At 45.3% G+C, this 23,490-nt stretch overlaps 1 protein-coding gene and 2 long non-coding RNA genes across 3 annotated transcripts in view; 1 reads left to right on the plus strand and 2 right to left on the minus strand.

Moving 5' to 3' along the window:
* The window catches only part of PRKCH (protein kinase C eta), a 220,670-nt gene that overhangs the window by 2,881 nt on the left and 194,299 nt on the right, over positions 1 to 23,490 (minus strand). Inside the window, exons 11-12 of the mRNA XM_082386575.1 lie at positions 20,284 to 20,422; positions 19,441 to 19,629 (exon numbers count right to left, since the gene is read on the minus strand). Coding sequence (XP_082242701.1) covers positions 19,441 to 19,629; positions 20,284 to 20,422 — 328 coding nt within the window. The remainder of the gene's footprint in view (positions 1 to 19,440; positions 19,630 to 20,283; positions 20,423 to 23,490) is intronic.
* Positions 5 to 7,358, plus strand: LOC309626217. The gene is made up of 2 exons (XR_014243039.1): positions 5 to 1,787; positions 5,816 to 7,358. It is a non-coding gene; the product is annotated as an uncharacterized lncRNA (long non-coding RNA).
* Positions 10,360 to 15,652, minus strand: LOC309626227. Its single transcript, XR_014243049.1, has 2 exons — positions 13,154 to 15,652; positions 10,360 to 12,838 (listed from the first exon to the last, which is right to left on the minus strand). It is a non-coding gene; the product is annotated as an uncharacterized lncRNA (long non-coding RNA).

Below are 23,490 nucleotides of genomic sequence, written 5' to 3' on the forward strand. Positions count from 1 at the left end.
GAGAGGGGGAGAAAGAGAGTCAATCATTCAATCCTAGACAATAAGTATGTCACAAGACGGTAGGCATTCGCTCTGGCAGAAGAGCCGATGTGAGGCTTTCTGGCTGATCTTGCTTAACCAGCTGTATTTTCCCATCACAGGCGGCACAGCCCCCATGAATCATCCCGTAAAGGTGCAATTTTCCTTTACACATGAGGCGCAAATTGCTCATGTGTATTTATGGCCTTCCCCACTTCCATTTCAGACGTGGCAACTAAAATAAAACCGAGGGGCCCGGTTTTCTTTCCTGTAAATACCATGTATATTTTTTTTCCTCTTTAAAGAAAAGAAACGCTTTATAAAATAGTGTGCTTTTCTCCAGCACTGCAGTTGTGGACAGCCGGCATCTTATGAATGGGGCTACTTTTCAGAACAGCTGTGCCATTCTTCTGAGAGACCCAACCAGCCGGCCAGGATTCCCACTCTCTGACAGGACCACAGAGAGAAGAATGAGAGTCATTTTTCTGAAGAGCTGTGTGAAGAAGCCGCAAGGGTGAAAAACTTAAAGTTCTGTGTTCGGGCTCCAGGAAAAACAAAGTTGGCCGCTTTTATTATGCAACAAAGATATCATAGTTTTGAGTGAAAAGTTTTTTTCGTTGAGATGCTCCCTTCTCTCCTGCCCCTTCATTTTGAAATGTTTCATGACTGAGACTCTTGCCACATAGTCCAAAATTTAAAAGCACTGCCATACATTCAAGGAATGTGTGTATATAAATCCTCTGTATTTATATCAATTGGGCAACTTCCTCGCGGCTGAGCTCCTATCAAGATGTTTTGGGCTAACCCTCCTTTCACAGAGTGGTCAGCAAAGGCATTCTGATCGTATCCTGACCAAAGACCAGTATAGGATAATTCACTTTTCATGGCCAGAATGTCATTTTCAATTTTAAAGACACATAAGCTAATTTCCCATTATCAAAAGAAAATTGCCTTGGACAAAAACTTTTTAAAAACTTAAATCAAGTTATCTTTCCAAGTCTGATTTATGAACACAAGACAAAAGTAATGGTGTGTTCATAGAAATGGCTTTGGAGTGGAATTTACACAGTATTTTTGAAAAAAATCTTGAAGGTGCACACAAGAAAGGGTAGGGTTGAGAGGTGACCAGCCCTGCCATGTCAGGTGTCCAAAGCTGCAAAACCTCCCGGGTTGCTTCAGGTGAGCACGATCAGGTGGAGGGAGGAGGCTGCCAGAGTCCCTAAGCCAATCTGACAGGACAGACCTCATAAAACGCTAAAAAAGCTTCCAAGGGGAGCTAGTAAAAATGGAAGACACGGATGGGGTTTAATGGTTTCTCCTCTTTCCTAGAGACAAGGAATGAAAGGCCTGGTGGTGCTGAATTTGGACGGGGAACTCGAAAGTAAAAGCAGCTTTCAGAGCTCCACGGCAGTTAGCACTCTGGGCACGCACGGTGATCAGCGTTGACTTAGGAAATATATCTCAAAAACAACTCTGTTCTGAAAGAGCTAGGAGCTCATGCTGCGTGGGCTCTCCCCAGATGAGTCTGTGCAACTCAGAAAGGCAGGGGAAAATAAATACACAAAAGAAATGAGTAGATTCTCTCATTAGGAAAGTCAATGGGATACGATCCCTGATGGAATAGCCGTGTCTATTCTAAGAGCTAATTAACAAAAAACAAACAATGCTGCAAAAAACTCAAGCTACAAGGACAGCAGAACAGACCCAGATGGCTTGTGGGAAACTCCCAGGCCTGCCAACGGTGCGAGCAGAGGACACCTTGTGAATGTGTGAGTACAACTTGTTCTTCTGGGCAAGAGGAACAGTGTGGGGCTCTTGATGCCAGGGTGGCAGAAGCCCTGGTGTCTGAACAACTTTGCCCATTTTTCCCTGCCCCGGCACGGAAGCCAACCTTCCAAGGGGCACTGTGGAAAAGCACTGCCCAAGGAACAGGAGACCAAATCGTGGCTGCTCTCCTCTGTAAACTTCATCCCTGGGAATGGAGTCGGGCAGAATAACCCTTTCACTAGCTTATGCTTAGAATTCTGATAAATCCTTTCGAATAATCACGCACAGTTTTGTTTTAACTTTGGCTGTATCTAAAGGGCTCAAGATATTCATTCTCCACATAAAAAAAAGAAAAGTTCAATTTACAAGGGTTTGCAGGTGTCTATGCAAGGCAGTGCACTAGGCCTCATAGGGGGTGGGTACACGGATGACAAGGACAGTGTCTCCCCCCATGAAGGAGCTGATCAAGAGAAGGGGCAGAGGCAAGCACACTTTATCTGTAACACAGCTGGACGAAAGGAAGAGAGACACAGCCAAGTGCAGCGGGAGCTCCGGAGAGAGACTGGGAAAATCGCATTGGGGGCTGGTGGTGAGAGGGCAGGCGATGGCCTCTCAGAAGAGGTGACAGTTGATGACATGAGGCATATACATAGAATTAACAGAGCCAGGAAGGAAGAGGGCAGTCACGCCCGAGAACGCAGCTGGCACGGCTGTAGGCAAGCACCGGCCACGTTGGTGAGGGAGCCTGTAGGGTGGTAGGGCTGGCGTGAAAGGACGGCCGAGGAACCGTGGGGCAGCCAGGAGGACCCGACAAAAGCGTACGAAGAGGTGAATGACGAGAGCTGCCCTGTGATTCAGGGATGACTGTAGCCACGATGGGATGGATAAATCCCTAACGGAGGGGTAAGAGATTCGTGGGTAGGGGGCTGACTAGTTAGGAGGCTGAGACGACAGCCGAGAAGACACGACAAGTCTGGAAGCTAGATTTTCTAGTTAGTAGAAAGGAAAAGAGGGGAGCAGGTCCTGGAGGGCTTGTGGAAGAAAAATGAGCACATTCCACTCTGCCTGGAACTGGGGGGAAGGGGCAGGAGGACAGCCAGGTCCCAGGGTCCTCTCCAGCTGTTGAGGGACGGAAAAGGATAACAGAAACTGATTATTGTTGGGAGTATTAGTGTCAATAGAAGTATAGTAGTAGTAGCGGTAGTAACTTTTGTCAAAGGGATGAAAACAAAAACATCTACCATTTCTCAAGGTCTTACAGATCTGGGAGGTTGGTGAGCTCAGCTTTGCATCTGAGATGTGCAAACATCCACCAGGAGCTGACTAGCCCTGTAAGCCTGGGGTGCAGGCCAGGGTGAGAGGTCTGACACCCAGGGCCATCGCCGTTTGGTGAGAGAGAGCTGATGCTGGGAGGGCAGGCTGGGGTGCGGGGAAGGCAGAGGTGGAGGGAGAGAGAATAGAACTGAGAGCAGCTCCAGGCCACAGACATTTTATTTGGCCCACATAGAGTGTTTTTAAAATAATTTTAACTACTTGTCAAACATTTAAAAGGTAGCAAATGTCACATCACACTCATGAAAGTCAAGTTTTCCAAATTCTCTTGGAAGATGGAATATTCTGGAACATTGGACCTGCACTTCTTCTTGGTGAAAATGACCTGGAGTTGAGCAGTGGCTGCCTCATTAGCTGGGGCATGTGATCCCCTGGTCCCACCACTCCCCTCGGCCTCATACCTGGCTGGCTGCCCGCATGCCTGTGTTGGCTCTGGGCCCTGGCATAGGGTGGAAAGAAGGCCGGGGTGGCAGCAGGAGCTCATGAGAAAGCCAGAGCAGGATGAAGACCATGGAACAGAAACCAGCACAGCGACCATTCCGGGCAGGAGGAGGGGTGATCGGTGGTGCTGAGGGCGTGGAAGGCTGGGCGGGGAGGGTTATAGCTCCTCTATGACTAACCCCTCCCCCCTCCAAAGATGCAGAGGTGGGAAGTTCAGGGAACACTGAACATCAGTCCCAGGCCTGGAATCTTTCACAGGACATGTCAGTGGAGGGGTATGGGGTTGAGGACAGGAGGGGTTCACTGCCCTAGGCCAGGCCCAGGACTCGCCTTAAACACCGTGTTCCTGCTGCTGTGATGGTGACGGCACGATCCCGTTGCAGAACACTTCCTCTGTTTGCTTATGCCCCTACTGGGACCCAAATGCCAAACAAGTTAACAACCATGGCGTTTAGAGCCATCACTCATCTGTGTCTAAGGTCATACTGAAAACTTGCCTCGCCTCAACTGAACTTCTCTCCGACTGTGGTCCCAATGGGGAAGTCAGCCAAAGAGGAAAATAAAGTGACTCCATGGAAGATTCTGGACACACTTACTAAAGGAAGCAGAATGGTTGCTAGGGTCAATGAAAGCACGTTATAAGCCGCAAAGAGGGAGGAGGCCAGGGTGGAAAATCTGATTCCACCCCGAATATAAGTCTCCAGCTAACTGGAGAGCAGGGGCAAGAATGTGTGGACTCGTTTCATATTCCCCTTCCTCCTGAAAGTGGCCCTCGTGAAAGTGGAATTTCTCTAGAGGATCCTTAAGGAATCAGAAGCACACCTGCCCAGAGAATGAGAAAGAACAGTTCCTTCAAGGCTGCAGAGAAGGCATGACCACAGGGGAAAGCAGTCAGCCAGGCACCTTCCTGAAGAAACATAAGCAATGTAGGCCAGGTCTGTACAGGAATGTCCTGCAAAGCCTCCTGCCAGCCAGGGACGGATTATAAAGGATATAAGAGCTCCTCTGATACGGAGGGCCCAGAGGGGAACTGGTTAGGCTCTGCAGCTTCACTGCTGTGTTTGGATACCAGTTCTCCCATTGATGAGCTGTGTGACTTTGGACAAATGTATTAACTTCCCTGGACCTCAGATTCCTCAACTATAAAGTGGAGATTTTTCTGTATATCCTAATATTATGATGCGTAAATGAGATAATCAGTGTAAAATACCTGGCACAAGAGCAAGCCTTCAACCAATGCTAGTGAGTTTCAGCAAGCATCTTGTTAAACCACTTGGAGGGTCATCCCGTCCTACCTAAAGACAGGGGCATGGACTGAAAAGCCTCTGAGAGATGAACATCTGAGGTGAGCCTTGGCCCCGAGGCTTATCTGGCTCTGTCTCTCTCTCTCTCTCATACTTTGCAGCCAGGAAAAGGGAACAAGGTCTGTTTCTGCCTTCACAGTCCCAGACTCCAACAGGGGGGTGGTAGTGATGGTCTCAGGAAAAACAATTTTTCTGACAGCAAAGATTTCTAAAGACAATCGAAAATAAGAATGCAGATGATACTCAGGTTTTAACGTGCAGTTGTACCTGCTTTAACAACAGAAGGGAAGTGCTGAATGCAGGGTGAAGGGCGCAGTGGAACACTTTCCTGTAATTCTGAGGTCAGCTATAGCACTTGTCATGTCTTGTGGGCTCTGCTACACCTGAGGCGGCTTTGGTTTTGAGTTTTCAGATGTTCCAGAGGATAGAGTTCAAACTCACCCCGTGTTAACAATGTGTCTAGAGATAACAGGGTCCAAATGTACTCTGAAACTCATTCAAATGTAGGCAATGACTAAAAGTATATTTTCTTTCAAAAATCTGATTTCATAGGAAGAGGACTAGTTATATAAGTAGGGCAATTAATCTAATGGGATTTTCTTCCAGGAGAGAGAGAACACTGTATTTTCTACTTAACAGATGGATTTGGCTGTTGGGCAAACAAAAGGAACTTTTCCTTTCATTCAACTTCGGACCAAAGGGCAGAGAGTTAGCGGTTAGTGCTGGCAAGCATGCCGTAGGACATCCCCATCAGTATTCCAGGGGGATGTTCCTAGTTAGGAAGAAGGAATTTGATGACTCTACAGAGAGTCCTGAGGAGGGAGTGCAGAGAAAGAACACAGGACACAGAACAGAGTATGGTTCATGGCCATGAAGGCCACCCTGGGGTGAATAACATGCATGCTTGTGTATGTTGCAGCCTCCTGTGTCTTTGTGTTTTGCCACTATCACAGGTAGAGTCTGACCTCGTTATGAAGACTCGTCAGCAACCTTCTCCTCTCATACCCCTTCCTGCCAGCTGCGGTGGTGGGCATAGAGCTGAGAACCACCTGTGCCAGCCACATTTCTCCAAAGAAAACATAAAAATAGCCAAGAGGCACATGAAAAGATGCTCAACACTGCTAATTATTAGAGAAATGGAAATCAAAACTACAATGAGGTATCACCTCACACCAGTCAGAATGGCCATCGTCAAAAAATCTACAAACAATAAATGCTGGAGAGGGTGTGGAGAAAAGGGAACCCTCATACACTGTTGGTGGGAATGTAAATTGATACAGCCACTATGGAGAACAGTATGGAGGTTCCTTAAAAAACTAAATCTAGAGCTACCATATGACCCAATTCCACTACTGGGCATATACCATGAGAAAACCATAATTTGAGAAGATACATGCACCCTAATGTTCATTGCAGCACTGTTCACAATAGCCAGCTCATGGAAGCAACCTAAATATCCATTGACAGAGGAATGGATAAAGAAGATGGAATATTACTCAGCCATAAAAAAAGAACAAAATAATGCCATTTGCAGCAACATGGATGGACCTAGAGATTGTCATACTGAGTAAAGTAAGCCAGACAAAGACAAATATCATATGATATTGCTTATATGTGGAATCTAAAAAAATGGTAGAAATGAACTTATTTACAAAACAGAAATAGACTCACAGATGTAAAAACCTAACTTATGGTTAGTTTTTTAGGGAGGGATAAATTGGGAGATTGGGATTGTCATATATACACTATTATATATAAAATAGATAACTAATAAGGACCTACTGTATAGCACAGGGAACTCTACTCAGTATTCTGTAATGACCTACATGGGAAAAGAATCTAAAAAAGAGTGGATATATGTATATGTATAACTGATTCACTTTGCTGTACACCTAAAACTAATACAACATTGTAAATCAACTAGACTCCAATAAAAATTAAAAAAAAAAAGGGAAACTGAGGAACAGACCCATCTGGAACCTGCCCCAGGCCACCCAGTTTGGGAGTGTTGGAGCTGAGATTTGAAGCCAGGCCTATCTAACAGTAGAAGCCTTTGCCCTCAGTCACTATGCTAAACCTCCTTTTGAGGTTTACCAACCTCCTCATTTGGATTCTGGATGAAAGAGCAGTGACAGGTCAGGAGCAATCCTGGGATGACGCTCAGGACGTCACCTGGATAAGAACGCACAGCACTGGGGCTTCCCTGGTGGCGCAGTGGTTGAGAATCTGCCTGCCAATGCAGGGGACACGGGTTCGAGCCCTGGTCTGGGAAGATCCCACATGCCGCAGAGCAACTGGGCCCGTGAGCCACAGTTACTGAGCCTGCGCGTCTGGAGCCTGTGCTCCGCAACAAGAGAGACCGCGACAGTGAGAGGCCCGCGCACCGCGATGAAGAGTGGCCCCTGCTTGCCACAACTAGAGAAAGCCCTCGCACAGAAATGAAGACCCAACACAGCCATAAAAATAAATAAAAAATAAATTAAAAAAAAAAAAAAAGGATGCACAGCACTGTGTGTGTTTACTTATGTTGTACTTTCTGTGCTGGCCCACAAGCCATTCCTCTTTCTCTGACTCTATGGAGGGAGAAGTGATAGAGATGTACACCCAGAGCAGATGCTAAGAGAAGGGAGAGAAAAGGAATAGTCTTGAACCCAAGGAATCCTTCATTCTGACCACCTGGTTTTATTTCCAACAACTGGGGTCTTTATACTGGAGAAGAAAAGACAGATGACACTGTTGATAGCTTCAAATAATGGAAGTGCTGTTGGCCAGAAGAGGCGGTTCTAAATGGGAGAAATAAGTATGGGGAGTGGAAGTTAAAGGAGTGTATGTAAGGATGTCATAAGGAAAATTAAAACAAAAATTTCTAATACTCAATGCCATTAAGTGAGAGAAGGCGCTTTCCTGGGAGGAGCAGGACTGCCTTACTGGAGACACTGAAAGAACCACCTGGATGACCCATCTGTGGTCAGGTGGGAGGGGAGAGCAATGTCCTCCAGGGTCTATGCCTACATCGAGAGTCTACAGTCTTATCCTTTCTTCTCTATTTGGAATGAGAAAAAATTTTGAAGATAACTGTACCTCCCTCAGCTGAAGATGTCATGTTTTCCTTGGGTCTGAAGTGGACTTGCTTTATAAAAATGAAATAAAACATGTTTAAGCTGATCTCCAGGAGCTAGTTACTGAAGGAGTGGGCAGGTGAGTATGTAAGTATATTTGAACACACCAGTGGATCAATGTCTTACCTGAGCCACATCAGAATATTCTGGGAGATATCTCCAGAGACAGTCTACAGTGCACTTTATTCCCTCCTAATGAAAACAAGTACAAAAATGCCCTGTACTGTTTCTCTTTCTGCACTGGGGCAGGAATAGTGCTAAAATCTGTTGCAGGTTTGCGGGCTATATTTTCCATCCTGTCTCTGATTAGAATCCAGCAGCCTTTTCATGGGCATATATTTATTCCTTATCAACGCTCTTAACACTCTGCCTTGCCTGTGTTTTATACTCATTATAGCTTCCCCTGAAACCCAAGCCATCTCAGTAGCTTCACTAAAGTCATGTGATAACACTGGTTAAAAAAAGGTAAAGATCAGAGGTGAGTCTCAGAGACAGAAGCCCAAGGTCGGGCCCTTGTGCCAATGCCAGTGTTGTTGGCCAAGATGGTTTTATTCCTGGCAAACCAGTCCCGAGCATCTCTGACTAATGGTGAGGGTTTCACTGCTCTCCAATAACCCCCAAGTGTTGAAGGAAAAGGAAGCTCGCCTGATAGCTGTGATCCCCCAAAGTGCAGCTATTGAAAGGAAGCAAGTGCTAAAGAAGGATCCTCCAGAGGCATACTACACAATGTCTTTATTTCCTCCTGATGAAACCCAGGCCAACACCCTTCTTTATCCTGGATACACATTTTCTTGGGTGTCTAAACCAAACCTAACCACCACCTGCTAAAATTTAATGCTCGTTGATCACTGGAAGGGACAAAGGAAAGAAAACAAAGTGTGCTACTTAGAGTTTTTAAGTGTGTTCCTTAGAGTTTTTCCAACTTAAAACAAAAAGCTCTTCTGACCCGCAGACGTCGGTTAGCAAACCTCTACCTAGAAAAGATTTCCATGCTCATTTTACAAAACCTGACATCTTTATGCTCCTGTCTGAGATATGAAGATTAAAGAGCCATGTGGTATTAATACTTCATTAAAAAATAAAATCCTTCACACTACTAGCCACAGATAAAATGTAAGTTTCCTAAGAATAGAGGTCCTAAACAATCTGAAATGGGGGAAGGAAGTTGAGAATAGTAACTTTAATAAAGTGATAAAGAATGCCAAAAATGAAGCCTCTAGGAAGATCAGTATTTTTCTGTGTTCTGCCAACACTAGCCTGCCCTATCTGTGAATAAATGGTCCATTTCTGAAGGTGTCAGTTTCAGTAAGAAGCCTGAAGCGCCATTTCCTCATATGGGAACTCCAGTCCCGGCAAAGGGCAAGGGCTGCCAGGCTTCACGTTAACCATCCTCCTTTTAAAGGACCTTTCAGTAACTTACTTTTGGATTTTCCCCGTAACACTCTTTGAAAAATTGGCTCTAATGATGGAGAGCTGGATCCTCTGCATGACCCTGGTCCCAGTTTTCCCTCCACTTCCTCAGCCTCCTCCTGGCTGGCCACCTTTGGCTGCTGCCTTGAGCATTCCAATCTTTGCCAGGAGGGGAGTAGGAAATGCAGAGGATCAAGCTCAGTGCCACTCTGGTCAATTGCCTGGTAACAGACGTGAGACACACTCAGGGCTAAAAGAGGATCCCCAAATTACTTGCGGTTCCTTCTCTGTACACAGAGGCAAACGAGACTCCTGCAGACAATGCACAGAGGATGAAATCTGATAGGTGTGATGACAGATAAGCCCACGTGCAAACACACAGTTTAATTTCTGTAAAGCTTAGGAGCGAAAGCATGCTATAATCTCCTTCTGAGGTTTACAATGCCTCCCGAACTGACAAAGGTGACCCAGGAGAATGCACCAAACTCCTTTCAGCACTTAGTTAACCTGGCCCACCTGTGTGAGCCCGGAGAAAAGGGCGTTGACCTCACCCAAGTCAGCACTGGCGCCTTGTGATCTCTCACCAGAGGTGATTTAGCACAAAGGAATGCTCACCTCAGAGACAGAGGGCATCACCTTCCTAAGCTCTGGGGACTCACGAGGACTCCCTCAAGTCTTTCTGGAGCTGATGAGGCCAAAGCTCAGCGCAACCGCAGAAGCTCTAAGCAAACTATACTTTTTCGTCTGTGTCATGATTATTCACATTTTGGGATAATTCAGTGCCAGTTTAGGAAACTCGGTAACGTGGTGGCCAACAGAAAACGTGTATTTATACCAAAAGCAAGTAAAAAAAAATAAAAAAATAAAAAAAATCACCTTTAAGGTCAGCAATCTAGAAAGTCTAGGTCTGTTTTTCACACAAGAGTGTGTATCTTTCTTTATCTTTCGTGTGCTACCTTCTGTGGATGTTGCCAGTTTTTATAACCTGTTCTCTGAGAGGGGAGGGGAGGATGGTTTTGCTTTTGGAACATGCATGTGTGAGCATTTAACACACACACACACCTTCACAGCGAAGATGAGACGTGAGAGACAAAAGGGCAAGCAAGAAAAATAGTCTTCCGCTGTACATTTTGGGGTGAATACTATGGTTATTTTCAGTTGTCAAGATCACTGGTTAATGACTTGGGAATTTTTTTCAAGTAGAAAACTGGGCTAAAGACTGTGTATTCCACCTCCCCTCCTCCCGCCGACTCTGTGCTCCGTGGGGAGTGTTCTCACACGCAAGTTCTCAGCTCTCTATCCATGCTTATGTGAAATTTGGGAGGACTTTTGAGTTTTTGGTGTATGGCTACCCAATCTTGGGGGTGGGGGTAAAGATGATGATGGGAAGGGTGAGGGGAGGAAAGTAATACTGGGTTAGGAGTTACACTGGGTAAGATGTTGGTGCCCATCCTGTTCAACCCCTCACTCTCCTTGAACGACAGACAAGAACACCCCTCACCCCGAATTCAGGGGACTCACTGACGTTATCATACCATACGAAGCCCCCAGGCCTTGAACATCTATGACTCTCTAGTGTTATATAAATGGGTATCCAAACAGCTTCTACAGACATGGAATAATAATAATACCTTCTATTTAAAAAGTTAAGAAGGTATTCAGAAAGCATTTCCTTCTGAAGGGAAAAAACAAAAGGGCATGTAAAATATCCAGCAGACACCAATTCCAGGAACAGTGCTGACCTTACGTTCCAAAGAAAGGATCATCAGGAAATCTCAGGAAGCCAAGTAGAGATGACCCACCATGCTGATTCGGTGGTGAGAACGGATGTGAAGGGCTGGCTCAGGGATCTTGGCCTTCCTGCCTCTCTGGTGGGGAAGGATCGCACACAGAGGCAAGGGCAGCAGCTATGGGCAGAGTTCACCAATGGGTGCTTTCTCCTTCTCTGTTTATTTGTTAAAAATCTTTCTTTGGGGTGCACTCAGATACTCAACTTGGGGGTTGGGGAGTGGGGAGAGGTAAATTAGGAGTTTGGGATTAACAGATACACACTACTGTATATAAAATAGAAAAATAACAGGACCTACTCTATAGCACAAGGAATTATAGTCAATATCTTGTAATAACCTATAATGGAAAAGAATCTGAAAAAGGATATATATATATATATATATATATATATATATATATAATATATATATATAACTGAATCACTTTGCTGTACACCTGAAACTAACATAACATTGTAAATCAACTACAATTTTAAAAAGGTATAAGAAAAAAGATGCTTAATTGGGAGAAAAAAAAAAAAAAGGCTCCTGGGAAAACAGAAATACAACTCTCTCCAAAATAAAAACCTAACACAGCCTCATGTACAATTAAGCGCTTAATAATCTTGATGATATTGGTGGATTGTTCAAAGGGAGGATGAAGATAATGACACCTCTCAACATGCTGTAAAATTACTACTCATAACTTAACAATACTAATAACTTACTCCAGTGTTGTGCATACCACTTTGAAAATGCTTTCATGGGCGCTACCTCATTTGAAGTGGGTACCGCAGGTGTTATCATCACTGTGTTACAGAGGTAAAGACTGGAAAGCAGTGGCAGGAGTAGAATGAGGTCTTGTGATCCTCAGACCAGTGTGTGCTCCTTCCATTCTACTGTGTGAGGTTGGTTCACCTCTCAGCCTCAGCTTCACCTACCAACCAGGGAGTTAGACAAAGTGTTTTTAAAGATCCTCCATCTCTGAAATTCTGTGTTTATGTTTCTAATAGTCACCAAGCTCCATGACAAATGATTACAATCCAAAACAGCATGCACGACTTCCTGACAGATTTTGGGACTATGTAAGACACTACCCAGTGGAGTCAACATTAGGAACTTTTTTTTTTTTTAAATTGAAATATTCTTGATTTACAATGTTATAGCAGTTTCAGGTATACAACATAGTGATTCAAAATTTTTATAGATTATTCTCCATTTATAGTTATTATAAAATATTGGCTATATTCCCTGTGTTGTATAATATATTCTTGTAGTTTACTTATTTTATACATAGTAGTTTATACCTCTTAATCCTCTACCCCTGTCTTGCCCCCTTCCCTCTCCCCACTGGTAACCACTAGTTTGTTCTCTATATCTGAGTCTGTTTCTTTTTCGTTATATTCACTAGTTTGTTTTATTTTTTAGATTCCACATATAAGTGATATCATACAATATTTGTCTTTCTCTAACTTATTTCCCTAAGCATGATACCCTCCAGGTGCATAACATTAGGAACTCTTGAAGTCACCAAGCTCCCAGAATCACAGGTGGTCACAAAATCCTTGGAAAAGGCCTGAAGTCTATATTTTTAAAGAAAGCAGTGTACCTTACCTTGGTCTGGAATTACACAACAAAATGAAACTTGTTCAGGGTCCTTAAAAACATTTCAACTGGGCTTCCCTGGTGGCACAGCGGTTGAGAATCTGCCTGCCAATGCAGGGGACACAGGTTCGAGCCCTGGTCCGGGAAGATCCCACATGCCACGGAGCAACTAGGCCCGTGAGCCACAATTACTGAGCCTGCGCGTCTGGAGCCTGTGCTCCGCAACAAGAGAGGCCGCGATGGTGAGAGGCCCGTGCACCGTGATGAAAAGTGGCCCCCGCTTGCCGCAACTGGAGAAAGCCCTCGCACAGAAACGAAGACCCAACACAGCCATAAGTAAATAAATAAAATTAAACAAAACAAAACAAAACAAAACATTTCAACTTACCTACCTCCTAACAGATACTTCCCCAAGCCCTCGGTTTTCTGGCCAAGGACCATTTGCTCCTGAACCTGGCTAGCACTACTCAAAAGTTATTGCAAGCATCAGTTTCTGGGGAAATCACACTGTAAAACCACTGGCCTATTTCACCACAAGTAAAACTAGCAGATGAGCTGCAGATTGAGATGTTTACACAACTTGAAGTCATTCCGTCCTGACCTCCTCACTGAATCCTCTTCCACTGTCACCCTTTCAATACTGGTGTCCCCAGGCCTTGTCCTCCTTTTACTCTTCACCCTCTCCCCCAGTCCATGCCTTCTCCCCTGTTCTCACTACCATGCTACAGTGGTCATCTCCTACCTCTCTCCTGAGCTCCAGACCTATGTGACCAAATACAAAGAATAGACCACTTTCTGAATGTCTCCCCAACCCCTCAGAGGTCCCATTTCCTAAACTCATCTTTCCCAGCCCCTACCCTGCACCTAACACACCAACGGCGGAACTGGTGACTGCAGCTCTTTGAACACGCAGGCTGCCTGTCCCCTCCGAGGCTTTGCACAAGTTATTTCCTCTGTCTAGAATACCCTTCTCCCCCTTGTCAACCCTACTGAACCCTTGTTTGTTCCTCAACACCCAGCCTACATGCCGCCTCCTCTGCCTTGTCCTTATGTCACTTCCCTGTGCTTGACCCCAGAGAGAGTTTTGATCATTCCTCTTCGGCAGCCAGCTAAGTATCCGTTTACGTGTCCTCATTCCTACTAGGCTGTGAGCAACAGAAGAGGCCGTGTCTTTTCATCTTTGCTTCCCGGCACTTAGCACAGGCCAAGCCAAAGGAAGGCATCTGACAAGTATTTGCCGAATGGAAACAGACAGGGATCCTAATTCCCTAACGTATCAGTTTCTCCTTCTACGGTCACAGGCTCATCTGGGGTCAAAAGAGAAAGATTCAAATGCACAATCTTTAAATAACACTGTTATCATAAACGTTATATCTTACTTTATGGAAAGCTAAATAGGTGGCAGATTCTTGCTCTGTGGGTATTAAGTACACAGGACCCTGGTAGCTTCCTCCAGTGGCTCATGCTTCTAGGACAAGTGGAAAGAATCACATCAGGGAGTAATCTGGGTGCTAAAATGTGGGGCTCTAAGGGTACAGGACACTTATTAATGAGACGTAGAAGAAAAATGGGGAAAGGCCAGGTGTAGCTAGCTTAGAACCCAGGACTGGGAGTCAGGAAAAGCTGGATTCTGATCCCAGGGTTTTCTCCTTACTGTGGTGTAATATACAGAACATAATATTTACCTTCTTAACCATTTTTAAGTGTACAGCTCAGTAGGATTAAGTCTATTCACATTGTTGTACAACCATCACCACCATCCACCTACAGAACTTCTTTCATCTTCCCAAACTGAAATTCCACATCCCTTAAACCCTAGCTCTCCACCCACCCAGGCCGCCAGCCCTTGGCAACCACCATTTTGCTTTTGTCTCTATGAATGACTATTCTAGGTACCTCCTGTTAGTGGAATCATACATTTGTCCCTTTGTATTTGGCTTATTTCATTAAGCATAATTCATTCAAGATTCATCCAGGTTATAACGTGCATCAGAATTTCCTTCCTTTGTAAGGCTGACTAATAATCCATTGTATGCCTATAACACAGTTTGTTTATCCATTCATCTATTGCTGGACACTTGGGTTACTTCCACCTTTTAGATATTGTGAATAATGCTATGAACATTGATGTACAAATATGTTCGAGCCCCTGCTTTCAATTCTTTGGGATATACAACCAGAAATGGAATTGCTAGGTCATATGGTACTTCTATGTTTAATTTTCTGAGGAACTGCCTGCTATATTACTTTCCGCAGTGCCTGCATCATTTTACATTCCCATGAGAGTTGCTCAAGGGTTCTAATTTATTTGTTTGTTTTAAGTAATGTGCTGAATGGCCTTTGGTGAGTCACAATTTCTCTGGACCTCAGTTTCCTCATCTATTAAATGAAGGAATTTTAATGGATAATCTCTTAGGTTTCTTCTAGCAATTAAAAAAAAACTGTATTGGTCTAATTGAATCAAGTTGCAATTACAGCCAGAAAGCAGTTTAAATGGTTTCCTAATACAATAAATAGAGTCATAATTTTTCAGAGAAAAGGGCACAGGATCTAAAAATACACCCAGGGCTTCCCTGGTGGCACAGCACTTAAGAGTCCGCCTGCCAATGCAGGGGACACGGGTTCGAGCCCTGGTCTGGGAAGATCCCACATGCCACGGAGCAACTAAGCCCATGCGCCACAACTACTGAGCCTGAGCTCTAGAGCCGGTGAGCCTCAACTACCGAAGCCCACATGCCTAGAGCCCGTGCTCCACAACAAGAGAAGCCACCGCAATGAGAAGCCCGTGCACTGCAACTAAGAGTAGCCCCCGCTCGCCGCAACTAGAGAAAGCCCGCGCACAGCAACGAAGACACAACGCAGCCAATAAATAAATTAAAAAAAATAATAATAATAATAATAATGCACCCAGCTCTCACTGATGACAGTGGTGGCTGCTTCCTGAGCACCTACTCTGTGCTCAGCGCTGTTCCAACTATCCTCCACGCATTATCTCAGACCCTGAGGGTACAGTTGTGGAAACCGAGGTGTGGCAAAATTGCGCCATCTTCCCGAGGTCCCACAGCCAGCAGGTGGAAGAGCCAATATCTGCCCTCGGACAGCGCTGCTCTGGAGGCAAGATCCTCACCACCACGCCCTGACGCTTCCCTCCTGGGTGCTTCGCCCCAAGTCTTGAGCGCTCTTCATTGTTTTCTTTCTTTTCTTTGATCACACTTCTGTTTAAGTGTCTCAGTTCTCTGCCAAGAACAGCTGAATTTCCTCAGCTACAGCATTGAAGCTTTTTATTTTTAGGCCTGGAGGCTGAAAGGTACAAAACTGTCTCTGAAATCCTCTCCGTGAATGTTTTTTAGTAATTTCCTCTGACACCTTTTCCAGTGTTTTCCAGAAAGTCACTTTTAAGGTACACTCCTTGAAGGAGGAAGAAACAGAATGCTCACTGTGTTCCTGTGTGGTTTACATGTATGAATTCACTGAATCTGGACAGCAACCCTATGACATGGATTTTATTACCTCGATTTTATAGGATTTTATGAGCAAGGACACAGAGATTCAGAGAGGTGTGTTAGCTCGTCAAGGTCACTCAGCCAGAATGTAACAGAGCTGGGAGATAAGACCGCCACAGGGTGAAACCCAAGCTCCTTCCTACGGGGAGACTCCCGGCAGAACACAGAGAGCCACTTAGGAAAATCAGTGTTCGGCCAGTGACACACCATGACCTGCTGAGCTGCTAGCATTAGAAAGGGGTCAAAATAAAGGGAAGTGAAGAGGTTCACAGCTTCCCAGAAGGAAGGAGAGGGAACAACTCAGTCCGCACTGAATAGTAGGTTCTCTTTAGGCACAAAAGGCTCTGTTTTCTCCCAGAACAAAGATTGTGGAGGGAGGATATTCCTGGATAACATATATTCTAGTTACCAAAAATATTTCTATATACATCAAAGATATAGTTTAAAGTAATTGGGGGAGGGATAAATTAGGAGCTTGGGATTAACATACACACACTACTACATATAAAATAGATAAACAACAAGAACCTACTGGATAGCACAGGGAACTCTACTCAGTACCCTGTAATAACCTATATGGGAAAAGAATCTGAAAAAGAATGAATACATGTATATATATAACTGAATTACTTTGCTGTACACCTGAAACTAACACAACATTTTAAATCAACTATACTCCAATAAAAGTAAAAAAAAAAAAAGTAATTGGATTTATCTGGTTAAGAAGAAACCATCTTAATAGTTCCATATGATCTTAACATTGCTTAGTGCCTGTTCTAGGTTTTACAGGGATTGAGTTAAAAGGGGTGAAATCTAGGTCCCAGATTTCGTCGGGAAGAATTCTCTTAAGAGGATTCTAAATGCCAGAAAGAGGTTGAGGACTCCTAAAAACTGGAAATAAAAAAATTGAGAGAAGCAGACGTGGGTTAATGTTCAACTCAAACAATGATGTGGTCTCTAAAGAGTTCTACTGGACCTACATTCAAAAGGTATGGAGTGTTTATCAGAGAAAGACTGAACTGGATTGTTAATCCCTAAATAGAGAACTTTAAAGTTTCCTGAGGCACAGACTGACTTTTATTTCCTACCCTCCATGGTACCTAGCACAGCAACTTTTATACACCAAGGCCAACAATGCATATTTCTTTATGGCTTGAACTAGCATTTTCAGTTGAATTATAAGCTCTGGGGTCCTTCTTTTAAATATTAAAAAAGTTAACTCAGCTATGGTAATTGGACTAAATGTGTGAATCATGAGAAACCATTAGTATTATGATGGTGGTTGTTCCAGGCCCCAGGGGATTAGCATGCCTTGGGAGTCGCAAGGACCCAGACTCTAGATGACAGAACTGGGAGAGCAATAATGCAAAGTAAGCCCAACTCTGCAGCACAGTTTTGTTGTGTTATCATAGATTAGGTCATCAAATGTAGCTGGGGCCAGCTGAGGTGAGTATCTTTCCCTTCCAGAAGTTAAGAAACTTCAAGGCATAAATCTACAAAGACAAGTCCTTCTCCCTGATTTTTTTATTAAAAAAATTATAAAAGCCACATTCTTGGTTTCCTTAGTCTACATTTTCTATTAAATATACAAATAAAATTTTCTTATGAAAAGAGGCTAGATAGAAGACATTTGGTAGAATCCAAAAGTACTTCACTTCTATTTCTTTTTTTTTTTTTTTTTTTTTTGGCCATGCCACACTGCTTGTGGGATCCCAGTTCCCCAACCAGGGATCGAACCCCGGGCTGCCGGCAGTGAAAGCACAAGTCCTACACACTGGACTGCCAGGGAATTCCCCACTTTTATTTTCTATATGAAATTAATGCTTCCTCAATATCAGGAGAGCATTTGCACCTGAACTTGAGAATTGAGTTATGAATTATGATTCACTTTGGCAATATCGGCCTGAGAAGGATTTCTGTGATCATTTCTCTTTCAGTAGAGAATTCTCAGGGACAATCATGCCATCAGCCCCAGGACACAGTGATCTGTATACAAAATGTCCTTAAAATGACACTAATTATATGACTGGAGATTTCTTTCTTTTTTTTTTTTTTAAGATTTTTAATTTTTTGATGTGGACCATTTTTAAACCATTCAATAAGACTTTACTGAATTTGTTACAATGTTGCTTCTGTTTTATGCTTTGGGTTTTTGGCCATGAGGCATGTGGGATCTTAGCTCCCTGACGAGGGATCAAACACACACCCCCTGCATTGGAAGGTGAAGTCTTAACCACTGGACCACCAGGGAAGTCCCTATGACTGGCAATTTCTAAAGAGAGACAAGTCTTTCACCAGCATGGCTAATATTTCCCAAATTTAGTTTTTTTGTCTCAAATCACTGGAAAGGATATGATTTGAGCAAAGTAATTCTTATCCCATAGATACTATCCAGGAGAGAATGGATTGTTCTGATTTTTCCCTATTTGAAGAATATTCATCTTTATTCCTCCTATGCATTTAGTAGGAAATAATACATGATTTTCTAATACAGAACTGACCCAAATTATATGTTATTCTCTCATTACATGTTACTTTCTTATTTTCAACATAAAGCATCAAATCCACTTTCTTCCACACTTGAAAATAAGGCTTCCAGCACAATGCCTTAAATGCATGAATGAAAGACTTTTTCAATGTGATATTCTACACTGCACCTGAATCCTGGGCCTGGCACCTGACTTGCACAAGGATAACATGGAAGCAAATGAGATCTTGCACAACTTTGGAAAACCTCTCTTCTCCTCTCCCAGCACTACGGGAAAGGCCCCTTCATCCTTCGATGTTGCCGACAGAAACAAAATCCGTATCGAAACAACCGGGAATGCTGCTCACATGACCCAACGGCCTTATGTGTCCTGACCGGATGAAGCGGGAGCATCACTTCACCTACACTGAAGCCACAAGTGCTAGAAATACTTGATATAAGGCAGACAATGCTATCAACTGCTCATGCATTGGCTCCAAAATAACTATTGCCTAAGAGAAAACAAACAGCCTGAGAAAACTCTGCTTCTTTGATTCTACAGATTAAAACACAGATTTCAGTTAGAGCTGGTAGCTTACTGGTAGGTGGTATTAAAAAACAAGCAAACAAACCCAAAGCCCAAGAAGCCCACTCAGCAAGCTGGTCTGCAATAGTTCAAAAGCTGGCTGAGTGCACCAAACTTACAGATTTCAGGATCCCTGTGGCATCTTCATGCAGCCATGTAGGGTAGACCACTTCGTCGTTCAGTATGGCTTCAAAGAGGTCATCTTCGTTCTCTGCCTCAAAGGGCGCGTGGCCACAGAGCATCTCGTAGAGCAGCACGCCCATTGCCCACCAATCCACTGCGGGCCCGTAGAGCATCTCCTGGAGGATCTGTGCAGAGGGGTAATGTGAGAAGAACTTCGTGCATCTGATGAACAAATGCATCAGTAATGACTAAGGCAAATGATGGATTAGGAGATGAAGTAAAACAAGGGAGTTTCCTGCGTTGGCATACATGTTTCATTCCATCTCTAGAGAGTGGTCTGTTTTCCCTGGGGTCAATTCAGAGGCCTTGTCATCCAGGTGATCAAACATCTATGGCCTGCTTAGGCCAACGTAATAGTATATGCAGATCCAAACCAGAAAGGGTTTTGGAACTATATCTGTGGGCTCACTCACTCCTATGGGAAAGATTCAAGAGCTTGTCTTTATTTCTGCTAAATGGGGCTGGGATCAAAGCACTGAGTAGAGGCAAAGAAAAAAATTAAATAGCTGTGCCTGGAATGTACTTTGTCCTCATTCAGGGCTAAACCCTAAAGCAACTGCAAAGTTTACAACACTCTTTTTGACTCAAATTTGTATTGGGAGGAACCAAGGACATTTTCAGCCATCATTCACCCAATGAGCCACAAAGGAGTCTGGAGGCGTCAACTTTCAATGCCGCCCACCAAGCTGCAGCACATAAATGCAGCCTGTGTGGCTCTTCTGACGGGGCTGCTAGAGAGCCTGGATTTCCACAGCTGCTCAAGCAGCGAGCACACTCACCTCTGGAGCAATGTAGTCGGGTGTGCCGCAGAAGGTGGCCGTGGTGACCCCGTTACAGATCCCCTCCTTGCACATCCCAAAGTCTGCCAGTTTACAGTGACCCTCGTGGTCCAAAAGCACGTTGTCCAGTTTCAGATCTCTGCAAGAAACAAACAGCAGCATGTGGTGGGGCAGCCGGGCCCCAAACCGTCCACCTGGCTGAGCTGGGTCACGGGATGGGAGATCACGCAGCCGGGAGAGCTTTCTGCACGCACCCTTCAAAGGGAACGCACTTCTTTGTGTTATCTGGAGAACAAATTTAGATCTGCTCTTGACATCTGCCTCATGGTTCCTAGACGATGGTTCCATCTGAATGGGCTAACCACATATCAAAACACAGGCTGCCCATTAGAAACTGAGAATGTGACTTCCAGGCTTCCCACTTACTTTAAGCCCATGAGACATCCACCCACCCGCCCCCTGTTCTCTGGCATCTATCTCTGCCCACTGGACTTCACTCGGTGAACATTCCGGAGCAAGTGGCCACTGTGTGGCACAGACTGTGATAGGCATCAAGAGTACAGGGCTTCCCTGGTGGTGCAGTGGTTGAGAATCTGCCTGCCAATGCAGGGGACACGGGTTCGAGCCCTGGTCTGGGAAGATCCCACATACCGCGGAGCGGCTGGGCCCGTGAGCCACAACTACTGAGCCTGCGCGTCTGGAGCCTGTGCTCCGCGACAAGAGAGGCCGCGATAATGAGAGGCCTGCGCACCGCGATGAAGAGTGGCCCCCACTTGCCACAACTAGAGAAAGCCCTCGCACAGAAACGAAGACCCAACACGGCCATAAATAAATAAATAAATAAAAATTAAAAAAAAAAAAAAAAGAAAGAAAAAAGAGTACAGACGATCCTTCTTCCTAAGGAACTCACAGTATGATGGGGAGACAGATATTTGCTAGACTGTAAGCTCCATGGAGGAGGGACCAGGTGGGTTTGGTTCACCACTGTGCCTGGCATAGTGCACTCAATAAATATTTTTCAAAATATATACATATAGATGTGTGTGTACAGAGATACATACACATGCATACACACACACACACACACACACACACACACGGGGGAGGGAGGAGAGGAGAATGAGAAGGGGGTTGGGGAGGGAGACAGAACCAACTGTTGTATAATACAAGTGGCACAAAGGAAGTATGAACCAAGGGCTGTGAGAGAAACACAAGAAGGAACAATTAATTCCTTCTAGTGGGAGGAGAGAGGGACATTTCCACAGGAGAAACAGAAATTGAGCTGGGTCTTAAAACATGAGTCAGGGTCTTCCAGACAGGGAAGGGGTGTGAGAAGGTCGCTGTGGGCAGGTGGGCAGGGCTATTGCATGCAGCAGGTGCAGAGGTGTGATGTGCAGGTGGGCTCAGGAACCCCACGTGGTGTAGTAAGGATGGAGAGGGGGCTCGCATGGGAACACGGGGGCCATCAAAATGCCAGGGCTAGAAGGCAAAGTTAGGTCCAAACTGTGAAGTGTCCTGAATGCCACACTAAGGAATTCTGATATTTAGATATTAGGCAAAAGTGACCCACTGAAGCTCTCTAATTAAGATTTCCAGCTGATGAGAAAAGATCAGCTAGAGGCAGCTGAAACAGTCCAGGGAAGAGATGACCTGAACTAGGACAGTGACAGATGGAATGAAAACTAGGGGGTCAGTCAGCCAGTGCTTTGGTGAAAACACAATTAGTATTAAGGCTCGATGACCATTTAGAGGGAGATGAGGAGAAGCAGCAAAACTGATAACCCCTGGGTTTCTGTCTTAGATCCAGTGGGTCAGTGGGGACGTTAATAACCAGGGAAAAGCAAAACAGGGTAAGAAGAGGGTTTGTTTAGGTGTACCCCAGATACACAGAAGCCTCAGATATGGTGAGCACAGGACAAAAAGGCACTTACCGTCCCTCCCCCAGCCCCTAGGAGCAGAATCCACTTAAGGGAAGTGCGTTTCCAGCAGCAGAACTGTCCGGTAAAAGGCCTCAGTGGAGGCAGGAACATGGGTTGGATGCTAATAAAACTGTCTGCAAATGAAAAGCAGTGCCCCCTGAACAACCCCTCCCCAACACAGGCCTCTGGCACCACCTCTCCCATCGCCATGCATATCCGGGCATCATTACAGAGGGAGGTCTGGCACCATGGCAAACTGGGAAAGAGTCCTACACACCGACACCATTGCCAGCCTCTAAGCTCAGCCTCGGGAGAGCTCCAGAGAAGCAGCTTCGCCTATGGGGCGACACCTTTATGCTTTGCTTTTTGAAGGAATGACGTGCTCAGAGGCAACCACGCGGGCTTATCAGTGAGGAGAGGCTGCCCAGCCAGAAGGCGATGCTAGGTGCCTACCCTGCCCTGGAGGTTTGCAGTCGCCTGCCAGGTGGGAGGCTGCCACGGCCGCGGCCTCCTGGGGCTGTGCTGTTAGGAGTGCTGGTGGTCCCTCACTGGGCATCTTCAGAGCGGGGGCTGCTGACTGCTGTTCTGGAGCTTCAAGTCCCCAGTGGGCTGTGTCGAGGCACTCATAGCTCTGTTCTCCCATCCCTGCTCTGACAATAAAGGTCTGTTGGGCTGCTTGGCCCGAGGGAAAAGGCTGGTCTCTGTCCAGCCCAGAATCACGCTGTGGCTCAGAGGAAGCAGGTGATGACAGAACTGGCGAGACTGGTTTCCACACTGGGCCCTGTGAGTTGGTCCAGCTGGACCATGCAGGTCTTACAGACAGTGGTCACTGGAAGACACCCAGGAATGGAAACCAAGTCCTGTCTTCCAGGAATCCCCGATAAGCGAGGTGAAAGCAGCAGAGCTTTCTCAGACCAGCCTCCTGTCCGCGCTTGCGCTCCAGGCATCTCCCCGGTGTCAGGCAAAGACGTGCTGGGTACTTGTGCAGCCAACGCAGGAAAGCGAGTCTCCTCTGCCTCTAACCCAAACCCGGCCTCCGGCCTCCATCCTCCAGTCGGGCTGCCGCCCCTTTGCCTGAGCAGAATCCCACTTCCCTCACAAGCAATGTTTTCAGTGGGCTGTGGTCTGTGGAAACTGTATCCTCCTCCACTGACCCCTAGACACACACACCCAGCATGAGCAAGATTTGTTTAGCCAACGTGAAGGCGGAATCCCAAAAGCACAGGTTGGGGGTGAGGATGATAATGGTCACGGCCACTGCCAAGAGCACGGTCCCACGCAGTTGTTC

Source organism: Balaenoptera borealis (assembly GCF_965194805.1).
Source record: "Balaenoptera borealis genome assembly, chromosome: 3".
Classification (NCBI taxonomy): domain Eukaryota; kingdom Metazoa; phylum Chordata; class Mammalia; order Artiodactyla; family Balaenopteridae; genus Balaenoptera; species Balaenoptera borealis.